Below are 18,079 nucleotides of genomic sequence, written 5' to 3'. Positions count from 1 at the left end.
TTATGCCTCTAGTACATGTTAGCACTGTTAACTCTCTTTATTGAATTTCTTTTCACATTCATTTCCTCCCACTAGATAGGAGCTTCTTGAAGGCAAGAACTAGATCTTATTCATGTGATATACCAGGCAAGTAGTATGGTGATGGAATACAGTGGATGCTCAAGAAACTATTATTATCCCAGCCACTAACACTCTAATACCAGCATATACTAACTGCTCAAATATCTATTCAATGAAAACATCAGTATGTTCCTGCCATCTACCCAAAGCCAAAGGACAGCTAAGATACTCCACCTATACCTTCTAGATTATTAGGGAGCTCATACTGCCACAGTCAAAGAATTTGCACTGTAATTTTCCTTTAAGCCCACTGGCCTCTGTGTTAGTTTCCTAGGGCTGCCACAAAAGACCACCTGGCTTAAACAAAAGAAATCTATTTCCTCTGTTCACAAGAAGTTGGATATCAAGTCACCCCCAGGGTTGCTTTCTTCTAAGACCTCTCTTCTTGGTCTGTACAGGTCTTCATGGTCACATGGCATTCTCCTGCTATGTGTGTGTCCAAATTTTCTCCTCTTAGATCAGTCACATTGGATCAGGGCCCACCCTAATGATCTCATTTTAACTTAATTGCCTCCTTAAAGACCTTATCTCCAAATACAGTCACATTCTGAGGTGGTGAAGATTAGGGCTTCAACACAAGAATTTTAGGGGGGCACAATTCAATCAGTAACAGCCTTCTGCTAAACTGTGAGCTCTTCAAAAGGCAGGAGCTATGGCTTAGTCTTTCTTAGTATCCACTGTGCCTAATGGAGTACCTGGAACACAGAAAATTCTCAATAAATTATTTGTGGCAGACAGAAATGAAGGACCTTCCCAGAAGTATAGTCCAAATCTGGATTATTGCCCTTTCCAAATCTGGTGACCAGCACCAAGAAGAATGTGGCTTTTACTCTTTCCCTTAAAGAAAGCTTGATGCAGCCCGGCTGGTTTAGTCAGCAGAACATGTGACTCTTGATCTCAGAGTTGTAAGTTCAAGTCCCATGTTGGGTGTAGAAATTACTTAAAGTCTTAAAAAGCTTGATGCCATCACGATCTCTAGAGAGTCCATAGCCAAACTGCCATTTACATAGCACCCAACACCAAACAGAAAAAAAAAAAATCCGGAAGACCAGACACCCAAAGCCAACTGACAATACCCTGCCTCCCTCCAGATCCATTCTGATACACCCAGACTGACAGTATCATGCATGGGTAGAGTCAGATTCAAAGTCAAGAGAAAACAGGGGCGCCTGGGTGGCTCAGATGTTTAAACGTCTGCCTTCGGCTTAGGTCATGGTCCCAGGGCCCTGGGATCGAGCCCCGCATCGGGCTCCCTGTTCAGTGGGAAGCCTGCTTCTCCCTCTCCCACTCCCCCTGCTTGTGTTCCCTCTCTCGCTGTGTATCTCTCTGTCAAATAAATAAATAAAATCTTTAACAAAAAAACAAAAAACAAAGTCAAGAGAAAACCAACACACTCCACTAAACAAGGCATAAAAGCTTAGGAGAAATGGCAAAATGGACATCTGCTACTTTTTTCCTACCCAAAAGGAAATTTCTCCCTCACTGTTCTGCATGATTTTGGTGAGCCTATTAACCATGCCTGCCTCCCCACTATCAAGATGGGACATGACCTTATCAGTTTCCCCTGCTCTCCCAGGAATTTGAATCCTGAGTGAAGTAACATGAAGACAGGAAATAACTGGAGGGAGTTAATCAGACCAGGGCCAGGAAAGGTGCCTGGTTCATACATTCCTGAAATGGCCTTTGTTCCTGACCTTCCCAAGGCATCACTGACAGTCTTTGTTTCTGAGACCTACTTGATAAGTCTACCAAAAAATGCCTTTTCATTAAACTAGAAAGTATTTATTCTATAGCTCTGAAAAAGAATCTTGGCATATATAATGGCCCCTGGAAATGGGATGTGACGGTGGTGGACCTAAAATATGAAAATAGGAGCAGGCTGTAAATGATTCCCTATCCATGGCTGAGAGTTGTGTTCATCATCCCTGTTATATCACTGCAAAGCAACCAACTACACTCCTTCGTGCATTTTAGGACACAGTCCACATAACTCCCCAGGCTAAATCTTTAGGGAAGTTGGTAAGGAAATGTCAAAATACTAGAGTGTATGGCTATTTCAACAGCTTTTGGTAAAAATCCTAGAAATGACTTCACTTCAGCCTAGGTGGCCTAGCTGATCGCAGAGACCAGAACATTCTGCCTCACCTACATTGGCCCTTTCCTCCTGTAGGAATCCAACACAACAGAGTCAGATAATCATGAAGGACTAGGAATTTGAATCAATTCATTAACGATAATGCTAGAAGACACAGGAAGGAAGGAAGCAGAAAAAAAATAAGATTAGAACCAAGAGAACTGAGGGAAGTTAGATTCCTCAAGTACCTCCTAACGGATACTCCCCTTCCAAGAAAAGCGCCAAGCACTGGGATGAAGTCAAAGGATGGGAAACAAACTAGCATTGCCTTTATCTCAAGGCAAAAAGCAGCAAAATTGAGGGCTGAAGGATGGGCAGAGAGCAGCAAGGCCTACTTCTAAGAGAGAATCTCCAAGCCATGGCCCAAAGTCAAGTACCAACCCGGAGTGGAAAACGCACATAGTCCAGCAGATTTAAGTGGGGCTGAGTTAAGCTGTCATAGGAATTTTGGAAGATAAAAACCTATCATTGCTCCAAAATCGATTTCCACATATCCTAACCCACAGCACCACCAGAATCTGGGATGCAATACACCCCCACTAGGAAAATCCTACCCACTGTCCCTCTCAAATGTGTACATGGAATTCCTATGAGGCAACAGAGAGCAGGTTCAATAGGAGCCGGGGGGGTGATGTACACTGGGGAGGGTATGTACTATGGTGAGCACTGTGAATTGTATAAGACTGATGAATCACAGACCTGTACCCCTGAAACAAATAATACATTATATGTTAATAAAAAAATTAAAATTAAAAAAATAGTAGCCAGGCACATAAGGCAGTGCAGCACACCAACCATCTACACGTGTGTCTCAGGCACTGAAGGAGAAAACCTAATCATGGAGCAACAATAGCTACATACAATGATCTCTGCAACATCCAAAACTAACACCAACCTAGCATCCAAGTTAAAGCGTATCAGTAACTTTCTATAAAAATACAGGGACCACAAGATTTAGATGCAGACAGTAGGTAAAAATAGAAAAAGATTAACTCTGAAAAATAAACTACATGGTAGAAATAAAGGTGAAAAAAATTTATACTCCTTGAGTTGTACCAAGAGAATGACTGATTTATAAAGAGTCTAAGTCAAATAAGAATATCTCAAACTGTTTATATCCTATCGGTTTATATGTTATAACACCCAAGGAGTTGGTCAGCAAACAAAGCCACTTCAAAACGAGCGCTAGAGAGAAACCTGAGTGCTGCCCACCTTCTTCTGTGACAAGCAAGCTCAGAAGCTGGGTTGTACTCCATGCAGAATCACAGTATCTACAGTATTGTTTCCTAGAATGAATGGTCCCTCCAGAAGCAGCACTGGCATAAGGCATTCTTCCTCACCCCTCCCCCTGCCACCCAGTGTTTTCTTTTGTTTTTTTGTTTTTTTGTTTTTTGTTTTTTTTAAGATTTATTTGACAGAGAGATACACAGCGAGAGAGGGAACACAAGCAGGGGGAGTAGGAGAGGGAGAAGCATGCTTCCTGCTGAACAGGGAACCCAATGTGGGGCTCGATCCCAATACCCTGGGATCATGACCTGAGCCAAAGGCAGACGCTTAATGACTGAGCCACCCAGGCACCCCGGGGTTTTTTATTTTAATTCCAGTAGAGTCAACATACAGTGTCACATTAGCTTCAGGTGTGCAATATAGTGATTCAACATTTTTATACATAGCTCAGTGCAAGGCATTCTTTTCTTAAACCTTCTATGGAACTCTTTCTCCCCCAAGTCATATAATCTACACTGTATTTCTATTAAATGGCACAGAATCACTTGGAAGTAGAGAAGAATTTCCATTTCCATATGGCTAGTACCTGTCACTTACTTGCTAAGGGAGGGAAAATATAGTTCCCAAGATCCATTGCATTCTCCCAACATTTTTATTAACTGCCCTGAGAAAACACCCATTTAAAGACAAACTATAAGGAATATTTATGCACTGTGAGCAAAAGAACGAACATAATTTGGGTGGGGTCATGGATGAGTAAGGGCAGTCTAGAATGATTCTGCTGAAGATATTTCAACACTGATGAACACTAGGCGGTCATTTGGCTTATTAAAATAGTGCTGGGTAGAGAGAAGCTGGCACATTTTCCTGTAGAGGAGATGGCCCTGGGGGTTTGAACAGTTGGGACACAGCTGCCATGGCTAAAACCAAGCAAGTACAGATGTCACACCAAAGTAGAAGTAATTTCATACCATACCATGCAGCCAAATTCAAAATGCCAATGGAGGAAAAGTATTGAAGTCTTTAAAATAGACTAGATAACTATTTTAAATACCAATTCTGTGTGTAACTGAAGTTTTTGCTGTTGAGGTCCATGAACAACAGTTATTATGGCTTAGAGAGCTCAATCAAGAATTTTATTGCTGAGCAAGATAAATGTAATACAATGTGCTCTCCTTGGAGTTTGGAACTGCCACAAAGTCACTGGACATTAGACTTTGTGACTCCAAAGGTCTTTCAGAAATTGTCCTTTTAAACAACTTTTTTCTCCTCGAATAGTTGTTTTCCCTTGTCAGTGCTGTCATTCTCTATAGTCTTAATAGATATATTGTATCACATGGCATCACAGCTCAGTATGCACTATCCTTATAAAGACAAGCCAGGGAAGGGAACACTTCATACACATACACACCCACACCCAACTTACCAAATGCCTTCTTAGGTTCTATTAACTTCAAGGTAAAGGATTCATCTTTTTTTAATTCCTTTAATTTTTTTGCAACATCATAGTGACGCCACCCAATGATATTTTCTCCATTTACAGATTCAATATGATCCCCCACACAGATGGTTTTAACTGAGTCAATTAGGCTACCATCTTTAATTCTCTGAAAGAAAGAAAATTAAGGATAACACATAATACAAAATGGAACTGCATAACATTACTTTTCATGCTCCTGGGACATTATATATAATACATTGACATACTAACAATGCAACTTAAGGCTCAGTTAAAGATGAAAGACCAAGCAACAAAGGACAACCATCTTACCTCATTTAGAATTATGCTCCATCAATCATCACACCTTCTCTGAGAAACTTCTGACATTCCCTGGGGTACTCCCCCAAGAATGGTCAGGGTGTCACTCTCATGCTTCTCTAGTAGGTTTTGCTACATATTCTGAGCTCTAAGCTGAGCACTTTACATTTGCCATCTCATTTAATTTTAACAACCTTTATGAGAGTCTCACGTCATAGATGAGAAAAACTGAAGCTTGGGAAAATCTAGTAATTCGCCAGTTCAGCATACTATCGAGCAATTGTTCATTTACTTCTCAATTTCCATTATTGAACCGTAATATCCTTGGAGACAGAGATGGTGTTATTCACCACTACATGCTCTGTGTCTAGCACAGTCAAAGTCCTCCGAAAATGGTTGTTGAATCATTTCAAAATGAAACCCATTACATGAGAATAGAGCTTAAGTTTTTTGTTGTTTTTTTTTACTGGCTACATTTTTTTAAACCTTAGTTACAAATGTAATGATTCAAGAATACAACCTCAGCTAAGAACATTGATTAACTAATAACACACAGGTGTGGTTACCATTTAGGTAGCCAGTAGGAGTGATACTATACTATCATTTTTCACTTACACCTTTTAGGTCAGGAGAACTTAGGACTCAGGAAAACTTCAAATTGGTCTTTCTTAAATCTATTTTACTTCTATACAATAAATCTATAGTGCAGAGTCTCAAAAGGAGACCTAAGACTCCCTAAGATAGTACAAAGATTTTAGGGAAGGATTTTAGGGATCAGAGGCCCAGAAAAAAACTGCACAGGTAACAGCCCTGCAAAGTTAATTCTTCCACAGTAGTGAGGAACAGGGCAAAAGAAAATCCACAGTCTGCCTCAGGAGTCACACATCCTTCATGGGGGTGGGTAGGATAGAAATATTAGAGGCTACTAGATATATAATAAAAGCATGTGGGGGTGCCTGGGTGGCTCAGTCGTTAAGCGTCTGCCTTCGGCTCAGGTCATGATCCCGGGGTGCTGGGATCGGCTCAGGTCATGATCCCGGGGTCCTGGGATCCAGCCCCACATCAGGCTCCCTGCTCCGCGGGAAACCTCCTTCTCCCTCTCCCACTCGCCCTGCTTGTGTTCCTTCTCTCACTGTGTCTCTGTCAAATAAATAAAATCTTAAAAAAAAAAAAAAATGTGCATTCCCCACTCTTACCAGGTGGAAAAATAACACCTTCTGAATCAGCAGGGTAACCACTTCGTCTAAGAGTTAAGAGGAAAACTGATCTCATGTACCCCAGCATCTCCATAATATCAACAGAAAAAAGAGAATCGTACAAGACTGTTCTGGGAAGGTTGGACTTTTTTAAGTTTTAAGTTTTATTACTATATACCAAAACTCACAACAGGTTTCTTTTTTACCCACTTTTAAGAACATTCCTATTTTCATTATAATAGTAACTATTAATATGCTTCATGCAAGAGAAATAATGCCAATTCAGAGCTCACTATCATTACAAAAAGTGAAATATTAAAAAAATGAGAAATTTCATCATCCGACTGGTATTGTTTTATTATTAGGAGTCAGTATTAGCATTATAAGTTAACAGAATTAAGAGTTACTACAACACACCACTAAGTGCAACTGGAGTTTCTAAAGGGTCACAGAAAAATAAGATTTAAAAGAAAACTAGAGGGGCGCCTGAGTGGCTCAGTCAGTTAAGTGTCTGCCTTCGGCTCAGGATCGAGCCCCATGTCGAGCTCCCTGCTCATCGGGGAGCCTGCTTGCTCTGCCCCTCTCCCCCCGTTTGTGCTATCAAATAAATAAAATCTTTAAAAAAAAATAAAAAGAAAACTAGAGTATAAAGAAAAAAAACTATTAAATATCCTGTCATCTACCCATTCTTAAGCCATTCGAGAATGTGAAAATCTATGTAACTTTCACTTCCTTTTTATTCTAATTTATCTCTTAATACCTTCTGAACCTATTTTTTCCTTTGATCAATGACACCATATAAATTTCAGTGTTCCACCACATATTTTTAAGACTTGTCACAATTGATTAAAAATAAGCAGTATATAAAATTAATCAAATGAAAATTTACAGGGCACATGGGTGGCTCAGTCAGAAGAGTATGCAACTCTTGATCTCAGAGTCATGAGTTTGAGCTCCTATGTGGAGTGTAGAGATTAAATAAATAAAACTTTTCTGAAAAATGGAAAACTTTACAGACACATATAAATCTTACCAGTAAATTAAAGGCCAGAGTAACAAAAATCTAGGTTGTCCTGGACCTGTGAGTAGCCACAGACATCACTAGAAGAGTGTCCAGACCGAAGGAAGAAAGGCAGTTACCAGAAGTCAGAGCACGTAGCAAGGCAAGAATCCAGGTGGGCAAGAAAAAAGTCAAAGCATGGGTAATCATCAGAGTTAGCAGATAAGGATCTGGGATGAAGAGATGGGAAAATCAGTGTAAGAAACCTGAAGAACACCATAAGGGGAATCAAATTCAGAAGCCAAGGGCATGCCTGGGTGGCTCAGTTGGTTAAATGTCTGACTCTTGGTTTTGGCTCAGGTCATGATCTCAGGGTTGTGGGATCGAGCCCCACACACTGGGCTCTGCGCTCAGAGCAGAGTCTGCCTCAGATTCTCTCCCCCTCTCTCTCCCACGCATGCAGTTTCTCTTAAATAAAAAAGTAAAAACTTAAAAAAAAAAAAAAAAAGATATAGAAGCAAAATAGAAGACACTGATTATATATGTTATGGATTACATAAGCTGTAGCCTCTTAAGTCATAAAAAATGAGGTAGCAATTGAGACAAGTTTCTGGAATCTATTCTTTGATAATCATAACATGATAGAGATTAATAATATTGCTAAAAGTGCTATTCAAACACAAGGAACTGGAAAATAAAGTATTAGTTCTATGCTTATATTTACTGAGTCAGTATCATTCTCTGTGACACTTAGAACTTTGTTTCATCTGGCTTTAGAGCTTGATACTGCAAAATGCAGAGAAGACAAATATTTTTTAAAAGATGGGATTCACATTATTAAACTCAGAGGTTCCCAATCATTTCAGACATTATAGTATTTTCCATTATTTCACTGCATATACTTACAGAACTCTGCTCATCACAGATATCAGCAGAACTCGAGGGCAGCATTGCACCCTCCTCACAGCTTAGGCATCAGATTCAAGGTTGTTTGAGCTGCGTGCCCTACTGCCATGGTCAGCAACTCTGAGATCTGTGCTGATCCTCCCAACACTGTCCTCAAAACTCATTCATAATAAAGTAACATTCATTAACAACTGTAAATAGTTAATTCACTTAGCCTTCAAAGCAAGCCTCATTCCATTAACAGAGGAGAATATCAAGGTACAGTGATTACATGGCTTGATCAAAAGAACACAACAACAGAATGGGGATTCAAACAGAGGTGGTCCAAGAGACTACATGACTCTGAATTACAAGGCCTAAAATATTTACCATCTGTCCCTTTATGTAAATGTTTGACAACTCATCTTGAAACACTCTAGGAATTTCCAGTTTTGTTAAAAGTATACACTCTGAATTTTCTGATTAGGTTATTTATATACTCTGGTTCTGGGAAATTGAGACTTGTAAAATCTAAAATCACAAATGTTTTAGTCTGTTGTCTTTTCACCTGAAAAGTTTTATCTGTAAGAACCATGCAGTACTGTCTTTTAATTCAATTTTTTTTAATCACATATATAGATTCTACATAGAAAATAGATTATATAGTAGAGGTATTTCTCTGACATTTCACTTAGCATAATACCCTTGAGGTCCATCCATATTGCCACAAATGGGAAGATTTCATTCTGTTATACAGCTAATATTCCTGTGTGTGTGTGTGTGTGTACACGCCTTTATCCATGCATCAGTGGACAGGCACCTAGGTTGCTTCCACATCTTGACCGTTGTAAATAATGCTGCAATGAACACCATACACAAATGCATGGTGCATTTGTCTTTATGATTTTAGAGAGAGCGTGCACAGAGGGAGGAGCAGAGGGGGAGGGACAAGCAGACTCTGCACGAAGCACAGAGACAGATGTGGGGCTCTGTCCCACCCCCAAGATCATGACCTGAGCTGGACACTTAACCGATTGAGCCACCCAGGCATCCCTGGTTCATTTATCTTTCTGAATTAGCATTTTCATTTTCCTCATATAAATACCCCGAAGTGGAACTGCTGAATTGTATGGTAGCTCTTTTAATTTTTTGAGGAAACGCCATATTGTTTTCCATAGTGGTTGCACCAATTTACATTCCTACCAACAGTGCACGAGCGTTCCCTTTTCTCCACATCCTCACCAACATTTGCTACTTCTAGTCCTTTTGAGAATAGCCATTCTAAGAGGTGCAAGGTGGTATCTCACTGTGGTTCTGATTTGCATTTCCCTGATGATTAATGACATAAAGCATCTTTTCATGTAGCTGTTAGCCATCTGTAGGTCTTCTTTGGAGAAATGTCTATTCAGATCTTCCGCCCACCTTTTTTTTTTTTAATCTATTTTAGTTAAATAGCCCACTTTTTATTTTTCCTTCTGTTGCTTGTTTTCAGGTTCAAAAATCACCAAAACCTATGTCTAAGAGCTTACTGCCTAGTTTTTCTTCTAGTTTTGTGGTTTCAGGTTTTAATTCAAGTCTTTAATCCATTCTGGGTTAATTTTTGTGTATGGTGTGAGATAATAATCCAGTTTCACTCTTTTGTATGTGACTATCCAATTTTCCCATTACTGGCTATCCCATATTTCCCATACCATTAAACAGAAAGCTCAAACTAAATAAACATAAAAAATAGTGTCCCCTCCTCCATTGTATATTCTTGGCTCCTTTGTTATAACTTGGCCATATATGCAGGAGTTTATTTCTGGGCTCTCTATTCTGCCCCATTGATCAAGGTTTGTTTTTATGCCAATACCACAGTTTCAATTACCATAGTTTTGTAATATACTTTGAAATCAGGGAGTATGCTGCCTCCAGCTTTGTTCTTCTTTCTCAACCTTGCTTGGCTGTTCACGGTCTTCTATGGTTGGTTCCACATAAACTTTAGGACTATTTGTTCTATTTGTATGAAAAGTGTCATTGGAATTTTGATAGGGATTGCACTGACTGTAATATTACTTTGGGTAGTATGGACATTTTAACAGTATTAATTCTTCTGATCCATGAGCATGGAATAGCTTTTCATTTGTCTTCAATTTCTTACAATTACATCTTGTAGTTTTGAATAGGCTATTCTCCTTGGTTAAATTTATTCCTCGGTACTTTATTCTTTTTGATGCAACTGTAAATGGAACTGTTTTCTCAATTTTTGATAGTTCATTATTAGCATATAGAAATAAGATTTTAGCATGTCAATTTTATATCCTGCAACTTTACTGAATTTATTAGTTCTAACAGTTTTCTGGATAAAGTCTTGAGTTTTTTGTATATATCCTCTTCAAACAGTGACCATTTTACTTCTTCCTCTCCAACTTGGATACCCTTTATTTCTTTTTCTTGCCTAATTGTTCTGGCTAGAACTTCCAATACTGTGTTAAATAGAAGTGGCAAGAATGGTCATCCTTGCCTTGTTCCTGATCTTAGTGGTGAAAAGCTGAAAGCTTTCCCTCTAAGTATGTTAGCTGTGGGCTTGTCCTATAGGACCCTTATTACATTGAAGTATGTTCCCTCTATACCCACTTTGTTGAGAGTTTTTACCATAAACAGATGTTGAATTCTACTAAATGCTTTTTCTGCATCTACGGAGATAATCATAATTTTTATCCTTCATTTTGTTAACGTGGTTTATCACATTGATTTGTGGATGTTGAACCATCCTTGGAATAAACCCCATTTGGTCATGAGGTATGATCCTTTAATGTATTGCTGAATATGACTGCTGATGTTTTGTTGAGGACTTTTGCATTTATGTTATTATGAATACCGGCTCTTCTCATGGCATTCTTGTCTGGTTTTGGTATCAGGGTAATGTTGACTTCATAAAATGAGTTTGGAAGAGTTCACTTCCAATTTTTGAAAGAATTTGAGAAGGACTGGTATTAATTCTTCTCTGTGAATGTTTGCTAGAATTTGCCAGTGAAGCCATCGGGTCCTAAACTTTTGTTGTTGGGAAGTTTTTCATTACTATCAAGGAGATTAAATCCATCAGCTCAAATTTTTTTATTTCATCATCAGTCTTGGTGGGTTGTAGGTTTCTAGGAATTTACCCATTTCTTATAGGTCATCCAAGATGTTAGAAAACTACTGTGAACAGTTATACCTATGATCCTCTGCATTTCTGTGATATCCAGTGTAACATCTTTCACTTCTGGTTTTATTGGAGTCCTTTTTGGTGAATCTAGCTAAAGGTCAATTATTTTTCAAAGAACCAACTCTTAGTTTCATTGATCTTCTCTATTGTCTTTTTAGTCTCTTTCTTTTAGAGTGGGGTGGGGGTGGAGAGGGAGAGAGAGAATCCCAAGCAGCAACCCCCTCACATGGGGTTCGATCTCACAACCCTGTGATCACAACCTAAACCAACATCAAGAGTCAGATGCTTAACCGACTGAGCCACCCAGGTGCCCCGGATATTCCTAGTTTTATTTTTGCTCTAATCTTTGTTCTTTACTTCCTTCTACTAACTTTGGGCTTCATTTGTTCTTTTTCTAGCTCCTTGAGGTATAAAGTTAGGTTGAGATTTGTTTCTTGAGGTAGGGAAGTTCATAGAGATAAATACCTATTAAAACTGCTTTTTGGGGGCACCTGGGTGGCTCAGTTAGTTGAGCATTGGACTCTTGATTCTGACAAAAGCCTGATCTCAGGGTCATGAGCTCAAGCCCTGGGTTGGGCTCCAAGCTGTTCATGGAGCCTCCTTAAAAAAAAAAAAGACAGACACAGACACAGACACACACACACACACACACACACACAAAATCATGGAACCTGGGACACCTGGGTGGCTCAGTGGGTTAAGCATCTGCCTTCAGCTCAGGTCATGATCCTGGGGTCCTGGGATCAAGCCCTGCATCAGGATCCCTGCTCAGCAGGGAGTCCGCTTCTCCCTCTCCCTCTGCCCCTCCCCCCTGCTTGTGCTCTTGCTTGCTCATACTTTTTTACCCCAAATGAATTTAAAAAAAAAAAAAGCATGGAGCCCAACACAGGGCTCAATCTCAGGACCCTGAGATCACAACGTGAGTCAAAAATCAAGAATCAGATGCCCAACTGACTGAGCCACCCAGGTGCCCCAGGCCTCTGTACTTCTAAAGCCCATGCTCCCATGCATCACCCTGCACCACCTCCCTAATATGGAATCCTTTCTCTTTACCTTTGTCTGAATCTATACCACACTGTCCTACTCTAATATACTGACTTCTAACCACTACTGAAAGGATATCAAGTACTCACTGCAGCAGCACATACACTAAAATTGGAACCATACAAAAAACATTAACACAGTCCCTGAACAAGAATGACATACAAGCTCTTGGAATGTTTCTTTTTTTTTTCTGCCTATGGTGAGCCAAAAATTAATGAAAATGATTACTTATAAGGAGTGGGAGAAATGAGTAATGGGTTAGAGGGCTAGGGGAAAGAGTGACAGATCTCTGAAGGTCTTTTAATACAGTTTTTTAACTTTCAAATCATGTTAGTATTTTATGTATTCAGAAAAAATGAAAACAAGGATGAGGGGGAAACTCAATTCAAAGAGAAGCAAATAAATTCAACAGTATTTCAAATAAATAATAATCACATAATGGGGAAAGCGGCAGGAAAGAACCTATTCCAAGTAACCTCTGAATAGAATACTTTGTTTATATATGTACATTTAAAGAGGATATTTGGCAACTGATAAAATAATTTTAAACTAATGTCCATCCTGCAGGTTGTTTTTGTGTTTGTTTAAAGATTTACTTGACAGAGAGACAGCGAGAGAGGGAACACAAGCAGAGAGTGGGAGAGGGAGAAGCAGGCTTCCCGCCGAGCAGGGAGCCCGATGTGGGGCTCGATCCCAGGACTCTGGAGATCATGACCTGAGCCGAAGACAGACGCTTAATGACTGAGCCACCCAGGCGCCCCACACTGCAGTTTTATCAATACTAGATTTTCTGAATTTCACAATTGTACTATAGTTATATAGAGAAAAACCCTGTGCTTAGTAACTCCATTCTGAAATAGTAAGGGCTAAATGGGCATAATACATACAACCCACTTTTTCAAATAGTTCAGAAAAATTGTATGTATTTGTATTTATGTGTGTATATATACACATATACACGTGTATGAGAGCAAACAAAACAGCAAATGTGGCAAATGATAAAATTGGAGAAATAGATAAAGGGTATTATGGAAGTCCTCTGTATTATTACAATCTTTCAATAAATTTTAAATTACCCCCCTCAATTTTTAAAAAGTCATATTAACCATGTACACAGGCTATTCATTTCTCTAAGTTGAATTATACGTCAGCAATTGGCTTATGCTCCACTTTCTCTTTGCCATCATGTTGTCTCCACAGGACTAGTAATGAGTATGGAGGCAGGCACATGTTCAAGGAGGCATTAAAAAAATAAAGAATACAAGCTCTGAACATCAGAGGTTAAGATCTAAAAAATCCACACGTGCTTGCAAAACTTCTAAGCCCTTCCCTGCTGACATTAGAAAGGCATTGCTGCATGTGCCTCATGTCCTGAGCTTCCCCCAGATAATCCCACATGACTTTCCCAACTCACGATTTTCCATTCGATCACCCACTCGACCTTCAGCACAGTCATATCTTTTGCAGAGCTAAAAACAGCCATTCTATCAAATGGGAAGTTAAATAAAGTACTATTTACAGTTAAGAAGATAGCTTCCCTAAGACTTTAATGATGACAATGCATCAGCAAAGATTTAGACAAAATAAAAACATGAAACATGTTCTGTTTATGAAATTTATAACTAATTCTTAGTGAAGTGGATAGGAATGTCAGCTCTGGAGCCAGATCTCTTGAATTCAAATCCTGAATTTTTTAGCTACATAACTTTGCAGCAAGCTACTTAACCTCCCTGATCCTGTTTCTACATCTTTAAAAGAGGTTAAAAATACTGCCACAGGTGAATCTCCTAGACATATTGAACAAAAGAAGCCAGAAACAATAGAGTACATGATTCTACTTAATGAAGTTCAAGAAGAAGCAAAACTATGGTGATAGAGGTCAGAACAGTGGCTACCTTTGTGGGGGAAGTAGAGTGACTGAGAAGAGTTCCAAGAGAATTCTGGGTGGTAGAAATGAAGTCTCCCTTGAGCCTGGTGGTGGTTACAAAGGTATGAGTACAGTAAGTCATACATTAAAAATTTGTTATACATCAACAAGAAAAAACATAGTATCAAACTGAATTGTGAGGACTGAGAAACAGTATGTAAAGTGCCTAGTACATAATCATTCAATAGAAGTCAGCTGTTATACAATTGCTTAATAGATTTTTGATTTTTTTTTTTTTTAAAGATTTTATTTATTTGACAAAGAGAGAGCAAGAGCAGGAACACAAGCAGGGGGAGTGGGAAAGGGAGAAGCAGGCTTCCCAGCAAGCAGGGAGCCTGATGCAGGGCTCGGTCCTGGGAACATGACCTGAGCCGAAGGCAGACACTTAACGACTGAGCCACCCAGGCACCCCTGCTTAGTAGATATTTAAGAGATGAGGGGAGCCTGCTTCTCTGCCCCTCCCCCTGCTTGTTTTCTCTCAAAAATAAAATCTAAAAAACAAAGCAAAAAGAGATGAATCTAATTTCCTTTTTACCACTCCTCAGTTCTTAGTTTTTCATACTATTTCAAACCTCCTCCTCCCATCTTTGCAGCTCTATATTGTTCTTATATCTAAATAAAGGAATTACATAGTTTAGAAAACGTTAAACATTTAAGAAGTTGTCAAAAATGTGTACACTTGGGGTACCTGGCTGGCTCAGTTGGTGGGGCATGCAACTCTTGATCTCAGAGTTGTTTGAGCCCCACACTGGGCATAGAGATTACTTTAAAAATTATATTTATAATACATATATATATATTACACACACACACTCTTACTTGGAAATAACCCTAGAAAATCAATGGAAATCAACATGGAAGTCATCAGATATTAATGAGCTACAGACCTACAAGAGCTCATATGGATGAGTGGGCACCAGGACCAGGCTTTTCTTTTCAGTAAATTCTAAATTCTAGAGGAAGTTTAAACTGAAGGAAAGAAATTCAAGGAAAGGGTAAACAAAAAATGAGGTCTTTGAAACATTTTTTAAATGAAACCTTATCAAACCATCCCTGCTAAGCCAACTTTCACTCTGAAGATTTCTTTGACCTGGTAGATTTTCCTAACTATTACCCTCAGTTAGGTCACATAGTTATTTTTTTAAGACTTACCTTTATAAAAGCATAGCCAGTACCATTATCTGTGATGGTGAGACCAAGTGAATCCTCAGATTTATATACATTCACTTCTTTTTGGATCCCTTTCACATGGGCAAATATGAAATCTTCAAGACCTACATGTGATCCTAAGACTCTTTCCATATCAACTTTAGGTGTGTTTAAAGTACAATATAATATCTGTAAGAAAGAAAGAAATAGGTTAGCCCAGTTTCCATCAGGAAACATTCTGGTCATTAGTTTAATATTTGAGTGAAATAGTCCTCAATTTATGATTTAAGAAGTTACATCATTAACCTCAGGTAATATATACGGAGTACTTCCTATAGGCAAGGCTGTGTTCTAAACAATTTACAGCCATGATCTCATTTAATCCTCAGAAGGACTTTATAAATACATTATCACCTCCAAATTATAGATGAGGAATTTGAGGCTAAGAAAATAATTTGCCTGAGGTCACAAAGCCTATATTTGTCAAGAGCAAGATTCTGAGTTCAGATCATACCAACTTTGAAGTGATTTAAACACTTACATTACCTGCCATTTACAATGCTAAAACCAAAAGTTCTGTTCCCAAAGGCAAGGCCATGACATGTTTACCACAATGAAATCATAGGCAAGACTATTTTTGAGAACTGATTTTTTTTAAATGAGGAAAATTATTTATCTTGCATTATAGTGCTTGAGAAAAGTGATTAATGAATGAGGTACCAAAATGAAGCGGTCTAAAACAGACCTTAAAAGACCACTAATCCAATTCCTTAATTTTCAAAATAAAGGAACTGAGGTGTGGAGAGATGAACGCAATTTGGTCAAATTCACATGAAGGTAGAAACAGCAGGAAAAACTGCAATAGTAAAAAGTTGTAGAGAGATTTTAAAGAGACTCATGTTCATGTCTTTATTGAACCTCATTTTCCTTCAAAAATAGGATTCATTTTACTAAAATCTGCAGGCCAGCTCTTAAGTTTGTTCACCATGATTTGGGTAATTTCTGGGGCCCAAATACAAAATTACAGAACAGGAGGAGAAAGTGTTGAAAACACATCATTGGTTCAAAAATTAAGTTCAACAAACATTTCTTGAGTACGTATGTCCCAAAGAAAATTTTTTTTAAAGATTTATTTATTTTGACAGAGAAAGAAAGAGCGAGAGCAGGAACACAAGCAGGGGGAGTGGGAGAGGGAGAAGCAGGCTTCCCCCGAGGAGGGAGCCTGATGTGGGGCTCGATCCCAGGACCCTGGGACCATGACCCTGAGCTGAAGGCAGATGCTTAACGACTGAGCCACCCAAGCACCCCCAAAGAAAAACATTTTAATATGGCTGTCTTATACCAAAATGGCTAAATGAAAAAAATTTTTTTACTCTTTTATTGTCAAGTAATTTTGCCACAGATGTTGTCAGCCCTTGCTTCAATCCTCCCTTTCAACCCTCTCCCTATATCCCTGGGTTTCACACCATTCCTGATTCCCACTGGAACTTAAGCCTTAACACATCCATAAGCCTCATAAAGTTCGGAAATGGTACAACTACTACTTATTAAATGGCTCTTTAAGCCATATCAGAATGTGTCTGAATTGGAAGAGCTCTGTTACACAGCTAAAAAGTCCAGCGTGGTCAGCAAAACTCTGATCAAATCTCAGAAGTGTATGAAAGGAGCTAGTGATGAGGACAAGAGGCAACCGGGTACCAAAGAATAAAGGCTTACAAAGAAAAACTGCTGTCCTCACCCTTTCCCTTTTTCATCTGTGGTGAGCTGTGCTAACTGGTGGATATTTGATTTAACCCTCTGTGTTCCTGGGCAGGACATAATATATTTGGCTTTATGATTAGTAAGTTTTTGCAAATATGCTAGTGTAAAAATCGTATAATTCACAGGGGGAAAGAAAGTCCTTTAAGAATGGCTCCTATTCCGGGCGCCTGGGTGGCTCAGTTGGTTAAGCGACTGCCTTCGGCTCAGGTCATGATCTTGGAGTCCCGGGATCGAGTCCCACATCGGGCTTCCTGCTCGGCAGGGAGTCTGCTTCTCCCTCTGACCCTCCTCCCTCTCATGCTGTTTCTCATTCTCTCTCTCTCAAATAAATAAATAAAATCTTAAAAAAAAAAAAAAAAAAGAATGGCTCCTATTCCTTATTCTAACTGCGAAATCAATAGTATAATTAGTCCACTTGCAAAAATCATTAATAGTGTGGGTAGAGGGGCAAGGGAATATGCATAGTAAACTGCTTTTCTGATTTCCTTTCTCAAAAAATGATGGGAAGTAGAGGAAACAGTTTTGTTTTGTGTTGTTTTAAACAGTGAATCTGTTAATGTGTTCACAGTGGATCCCAAACACCATTAATATAAAAGCAACTTACCAGTTAGGAAATAAAACATTAAAACATAATGATGAGGGACGCCTGGGTGGCTCAGTACATTAAACCTCTGCCTTCGGCTCAGGTCA

The 18,079-nt window shown here is 39.0% G+C and overlaps 1 protein-coding gene and 1 non-coding gene across 2 annotated transcripts in view; one reads left to right on the top strand and one right to left on the bottom strand.

Moving 5' to 3' along the window:
* GIPC2 (GIPC PDZ domain containing family member 2) overlaps positions 1-18,079 on the bottom strand; it is a 69,897-nt gene that overhangs the window by 26,711 nt on the left and 25,107 nt on the right. Inside the window, exons 2-3 of the mRNA XM_021678136.1 lie at positions 15,632-15,817; positions 4,908-5,088 (exon numbers count right to left, since the gene is read on the bottom strand). Coding sequence (XP_021533811.1) covers positions 4,908-5,088; positions 15,632-15,817 — 367 coding nt within the window. The remainder of the gene's footprint in view (positions 1-4,907; positions 5,089-15,631; positions 15,818-18,079) is intronic.
* On the top strand, positions 12,634-12,740 carry LOC123324711. Its single transcript, XR_006539982.1, has one exon. It is a non-coding gene; the product is annotated as a U6 spliceosomal RNA (small nuclear RNA).

This window comes from Neomonachus schauinslandi, chromosome 4, assembly GCF_002201575.2.
Source record: "Neomonachus schauinslandi chromosome 4, ASM220157v2, whole genome shotgun sequence".
Classification (NCBI taxonomy): Eukaryota; Metazoa; Chordata; class Mammalia; order Carnivora; family Phocidae; genus Neomonachus; species Neomonachus schauinslandi.
The sequence above is the reverse complement of the archived record's forward strand: the minus strand, read 5'-3'. Positions and strand labels throughout refer to the sequence as shown.